Source organism: Nanorana parkeri, unplaced genomic scaffold (assembly GCF_000935625.1).
Source record: "Nanorana parkeri isolate BGI_ZX_2015 unplaced genomic scaffold, ASM93562v1 scaffold3384, whole genome shotgun sequence".
Lineage (NCBI taxonomy): Eukaryota > Metazoa > Chordata > Amphibia > Anura > Dicroglossidae > Nanorana > Nanorana parkeri.
In genome coordinates this window covers 8,651-14,737 of record NW_017309652.1, presented here as the reverse complement: position 1 = coordinate 14,737, position 6,087 = coordinate 8,651, and the positions used below count along the sequence as shown (strand labels likewise).

General features: G+C 47.6%; 1 protein-coding gene across 1 annotated transcript in view; it reads right to left on the bottom strand.

Moving 5' to 3' along the window:
• The window catches only part of LOC108803092 (non-receptor tyrosine-protein kinase TNK1-like), an 8,155-nt gene extending 2,859 nt beyond the window's left edge, over positions 1–5,296 (bottom strand). Inside the window, exons 1-11 of the mRNA XM_018574934.1 lie at positions 5,144–5,296; positions 4,900–5,052; positions 4,423–4,700; positions 4,174–4,300; positions 3,951–4,097; positions 2,801–2,895; positions 2,164–2,328; positions 1,991–2,079; positions 904–1,307; positions 207–409; positions 34–122 (exon numbers count right to left, since the gene is read on the bottom strand). Coding sequence (XP_018430436.1) covers positions 34–122; positions 207–409; positions 904–1,307; positions 1,991–2,079; positions 2,164–2,328; positions 2,801–2,895; positions 3,951–4,097; positions 4,174–4,300; positions 4,423–4,700; positions 4,900–5,052; positions 5,144–5,296 — 1,903 coding nt within the window. The remainder of the gene's footprint in view (positions 1–33; positions 123–206; positions 410–903; positions 1,308–1,990; positions 2,080–2,163; positions 2,329–2,800; positions 2,896–3,950; positions 4,098–4,173; positions 4,301–4,422; positions 4,701–4,899; positions 5,053–5,143) is intronic.
• Positions 5,297–6,087: the final 791 nt, after the last annotated feature.

Below are 6,087 nucleotides of genomic sequence, written 5' to 3'. Positions count from 1 at the left end.
GTTTATTCTCACCACATGCACGGAGACACTTACGTTGTGTAGGTGGCAATAAATCTCCACCTTTAGCTTGACCATGACCACCTCTACGTGAACACTCTACGTGAAGAGCTTTAGCTCTCATGCTGAAAAAAAAAAAAAAAACAAGAGCTCATGAGTAGGTGAGAAGTTCCATGACTTCCTTCTCTCAGAGACGGTACAAGACTTACTCTTTCTGCGAGTCATCATTCCGAAGAGAACGCTTTTCCAGACAATTGGACAAGTGCACGGAGTCACGGGCATTTGCAAAGTCCTCTGAACGGATAGTGGCGGCGGGAAAAGATCCAATCTTAAGAGTCCGCTGATTCTGTCCTCTCCAGAACTTAGAGTTCAACCTGTGGGGAAGGGATTTAGAAACATTGATCGAGAATTTCTATGACCATATAAAGATTCATAGAAATGAAATATTTGGAAATGTGACTGGTTTGGTTCATATACTGTATATCTCCTCTGCTGGCGCAGTCCAAGTCAGCTTAACATATGGAGGAGGCCTGAAGGCAAACCCAGGTCCAGGAATAAATCTCTAGGAACACTTTGAAATCCCACAGGAAAAACTAGAATCTATGACAAGGCAAATGAAAGTCTGTCCTCTTTACTGCACTCTGCCACTTCAGGGTCCCCCGCATAGAGTTTCCTGGTTCTGAGCTCCTTCTGTCACTTTATGTGCCAAACAGAAGACTATAAGAAATCATGTGAGACAAGGGGTGGCAGAGGGGTCTCATATGAGACGGAAGAGTGGTTGCCACCAGGCCCCCAGGACTGCAAACTAATGAAACTTCACCTCCCCCACCCGAATTGTCTATCCCAGTCCACCCAAAATGTTTGGACAAGTTCTTAAGTAACATGCAGGCCACTTGGTGTCCTCACCTCTCTGATCTTTCTTTGCAGTTCACTGTCTGTCATCTTGCATCTGTTTCCTGGAGATGTACAATTTGGTACGAGCGGAGGAACGATCAGGATCTCTGCTGTATCCAGGGCTGAGGTAGATGGAAATTTATCTTTCTTATTGCTGCTGAAGCACTGACCGGGGTTATGCATGGTGGGCAGAGCCAGAAACCCATTCTTGGAGGCTGTTGCTTTGGGAGGAGCTGGACAGTGGAGTTTGCCTACGAAGTTCCGCGGGGGCTGGTCACTCATTCTTCTTTCAGACAGTTCACGGGCTGCAAATGCTGTGCACTCCTTATTTTGCCTAGAGGGCCTAGGTGAGGGCTGACTATGAGGCTTGCCATTTAACCAACAGTCAGGGAAGTTCTCCAGACTTACAGACATACCTGTGGGTGCAACATAGGAGAATGTGAGAGGAAGTAAGGAGATTAAGGGGGGACATGATTTTCATGTACAAGATGTTCAATGGTGACGGCAACATTAGCAACAAACTCTTTAAGATTAACTCCGTAACAAAGACTAGAGAACACCACCTAAAATTGGTGAGGAAAAAATTCCAGCACAAGGGGAGAAGGGGGTTCTTCTCAGTGAGAGCGGTCAGGGCCTGGAACTCGCTGCCAGAGGCCGTGATTTCAGCTAAGAGTGTGGAATTGTTCAAGAAACTTTTGGACGATTTCCTGAGGGACCGTAATATACAGGGGTACAGGTAATATACAGGGGTACAGGTAATATACAGGGGTACAGGTAATATACAGGGTACAGGTAATATACAGGGGGACAGGAAATATACAGGGGTACAAGTACTCCTAAAAATGAGATGATACATGGACCTATATACATCAGCAATAGGTTGGACTTGATGGACTTATGTCTTTATTCAACCTCAAATACTATGTAACTATGTAAGACACGAGAAGAATGGGAAAAAGATACCAAAAGAAATAGAATTAATGAAGGAGGTTGGAAGATGAAAATGTGCAATGAATTGGAACTGAGGGGAAGATAAGGCTAGGAGAAAGGAAAGGGATGAGGATAGGTTTATTCTCACCACATGCACGGAGACACTTACGTTGTGTAGGTGGCAATAAATCTCCACCTTTAGCTTGACCATGACCACCTCTACGTGAACACTCTACGTGAAGAGCTTTAGCTCTCATGCTGAAAAAAAAAAAAAAAACAAGAGCTCATGAGTAGGTGAGAAGTTCCATGACTTCCTTCTCTCAGAGACGGTACAAGACTTACTCTTTCTGCGAGTCATCATTCCGAAGAGAACGCTTTTCCAGACAATTGGACAAGTGCACGGAGTCACGGGCATTTGCAAAGTCCTCTGAACGGATAGTGGCGGCGGGAAAAGATCCAATCTTAAGAGTCCGCTGATTCTGTCCTCTCCAGAACTTAGAGTTCAACCTGTGGGGAAGGGATTTAGAAACATTGATCGAGAATTTCTATGACCATATAAAGATTCATAGAAATGAAATATTTGGAAATGTGACTGGTTTGGTTCATATACTGTATATCTCCTCTGCTGGCGCAGTCCAAGTCAGCTTAACATATGGAGGAGGCCTGAAGGCAAACCCAGGTCCAGGAATAAATCTCTAGGAACACTTTGAAATCCCACAGGAAAAACTAGAATCTATGACAAGGCAAATGAAAGGTCGGTCTGATTGGCCTGCTGCCCCCGTGGCCTCCTCCAGATGAAGCCGGTGGATGATGGATAATAAATGGTGAAGGGAAGGTAAGAGGTGGTAAAGGAAGGTTGGATAAAGAATGACCAGCAACGGATGAGGAAATACTGGAGGATAGATGTTAAATAATGAAAGACAGACAGATACTTAGTTGTAGAAGATGAATGATGTCCAGTAATGACAGTTTTCCTTACCCAGCATCAATGACAGTGACAATGTCCCGTGCTTCCAGGAGCAGCAAGGGGGGATTGTTAACTTCCTGAAGAAGTTGAATCTCTAGTGGTTTCCCCTGAAAAATGAAGAGATTGGCTATGAAATAAAGAACTAACAAGACAGGTCATGTAATAAATAAAGAGTATCGGAGTGCCGCACCAAGGAAATGATGACTGAGACTTCAGTGTCACATCTCAGATCATCATACTTGGTGGAAGCTCTCTTGCCAAAAATCAGCGTAAAGGGAAATCCTGGTGATAGACCTCCTGAAATTAGTATAAAGGGCAAAAGTGGAGATGGACCTCTCAGATCTCCTGGATGTATCTTAAAGGGTGCAAAGTAGAAGAAAGACCACCGGGATCCATGAGAGATCATAACAGAGGGCAATCATGGGAAATACACGTCCTTGATCCATTACAGATCAAAGTAGAGGGCAATATCAAAGACCTCCGGGACCCATGAAGCATATGAGTAGAGGGTAAAGATGGTAAATAGTCATCCTAGTCCATCACAGATTACAGAGACAGATCTCTTCAATCCGAAGGAGGCTCCTCCTGGTTCTCAACCTGTGTAACCTTAGCCCCCACATTTGTCCTCGGTCATTAGGTCGCAACCCAAGTCGCACTGCAACGGAAAGCACGGCAGTGTGGGCTTCTGTGCTGTGATGGAACTCCAACCATATGTGCATTGCTTGTACAGCTCCCTTGTGTGCCCTGTAGAGGTGCCGTGAGCTAGAATGTGAAGTTACTCTGGTCCAGGTGCCTCTATAGGACATGCGAGGGAGCTGTAAGCAATGCATGTATGGCTGGAGCTCCCTCGCTGCCATACCCCCAGCCCGCCTCACCTCAAGCTGACACTCGGCGCCGAGCAGCATATATTGAATGGCTGCTCAGTGTGAGAACGGACAGCGCTGCGCTAGGGGGAGGCTGAGGAGCCTCTCACTTAGAAAAGTGGAAGGCATGTGGCGACCCACTGAACACGGGGCCGCGACCCACTTTTGGGTCACGACCCACCAGTTGAGGACCAAGGCGTTAGAGGGGATGCCAGAGGGCAGTGTTTGAGACCATTCTTTCAGCATTAGAGGACAATATTAGAGACGGATCTCCGTGATACGTTTGACAGATCGCTCACCTCTCTCAGAAGATTGATGATGGTGGTAAAATTTGGCCTCTCTTTTGGTATGTATGCCCAACACTTCATCATCACGTTGTACAAGGCGGGAGGACAGTCATCAGGGCACTCCAGACGCTCGGCCTCTCTTTCAATGACAGCTAAAATCTGCAGAAACGGAGACAGTTACAAACTTCAAGACTAGGGAGGTGATTGGTGACACTCTGCAGGATTGATCCATTACCTGTCTCCCAGCCAGGCCCAACCAGGGCTCCCGTCCATAGGTGAAAATCTCCCACATGGTGACCCCGAACATCCAGACATCACTTGAGTGTGAAAATTTGCCAAACTTCAAGCACTCTGGAGCACACCTGCCACACAGGAGGAAGACATGGACTCGTTTGTGATTACGGCAAACATAACAAACCTTGGGATTGGTTAGCATCCCGTGCCTCTCAACGTAGGATAGAACCTTCAACTATTCCATCCTCACCATGCAAATGGCATCCTGCGGTGAGCAGACATGGTGTAATGATCGTCATTTGCCGCCAGAACTCTCGTCAGTCCAAAATCTCCGATCTTCACCACCCTTTCACTCATCACCAATACATTGCGAGTCGCCAGGTCCCTGTGGAGGAACTTGTGGCTCTCCAGGTAGCTCATCCCGGAGGCGATCTGGATGGAATATGACCACAAGAGCTGCAGAGAATACACGCCATTATAAGAGTGCAGATGACTGAGTAAGGATCCGAGAGGGGCCAACTCTGTAACCTGGAACACAACATAGGAAGACAAGAAGTCCTAAGTATACATTTAGATGCATCACAGCTCTGCAACCAATCAGAAGGAAGGACAGACTCATAGCCCCCTTCTGTCTGTATCACCCTGCAGGAGGAGGACAGACTCATAGCCCCCTTCAGTCACTACACCCCCTTGTGTTACCCCATTGAGCAGAGTGCCAGTCACTCACCATTTTCAATGGCTGTGTCAGAGCCACCCCGTAGAGTCGCATGAGATGCGGGTGATCCAGGCTGTACATCGCATTCACTTCCTTCATAAAATCCTGAAGGGCTTCAGGGTCACAGCTGGAGTCCGCACGGAGGGTTTTCACCGCAACATTCACCTGCAAAAAGGTAGTAGGTGCTTGAGAGAGAACATGATAGGAGGGGGAGAACTTAGGAAACTGGCAGAGATAAAGGGGAGGGGCTACTCACCGTCACCCCACCGGGAATCCTCCACTCCCCTCTGCGGACCACCCCAAAGCAGCCGTCCCCCAGACGCTCCGACAGGTGCAGGTCCTGGTCATTGATCAGACACTTTAGGAAGCAGTTATTGTCCACTTGAGGCGAGATCGGTGAAAGAGGCATTGTGGGTGATAGGGAACAGCGAGATAGAGCCGAGGGGGAAAGGGGACGGGGCGATAAGGCACAGGGTGATAGGGACAAGGGGGATGAGGTCATGGATGACTGGAAAGTGGGACTGGGGACACAGGGTGATAGGGGGCGCTTCGGGTTAATCACGTCCTGATGAAGTGGTGAATGGGTTTCTGGTCTTCTCACTGCGAACATCTAGAGAACGGAAACAACAGAAAATAGGATTATATATATAACGATGACTCTCCGTGAAGTTCCATCCACAACTCTCAGCAATCTCCGCTCATTTTCTCTCCTGAAATGCTCTTTGTACTGCATATCTTCACTCATACGATGTTATTGTTCTGCAGGGGAATTGGTTTTCACTGGAGGCTCAGTCATTGGTTGGATTTAATCGCTGGGCTGGTAGCCCGTCAAGAGCAGATACATTGGTGGAAGGTGGGAGTGGATGTGACCGAAAAAGCTTCAGAGACGTCCGGGGCAGTTTCTGGCTTTTATGGTTGCTGAAGATGTGGTGTCCAGGCGACCCAACCAAGTACTGATGGGGGGGGGGTCATAATAATCCGGCCACTCAGTGTATATAATAATCCGGCCACTCAGTGTATATAATAATCCGGCCACTCGGTGTATATAATAATCTGGCCACTCAGTGTATGGACCATGAAGGGTAATGGAATGTAGAGAAGAGGAAGACTGGGGCCCTTAGCCGGACTGTGGGGCCCTCGGATCAGAATTGGGGTATAACTGGAAATAATCGGCTCCTCGGGTTGTCTCTGCTGAGGTTT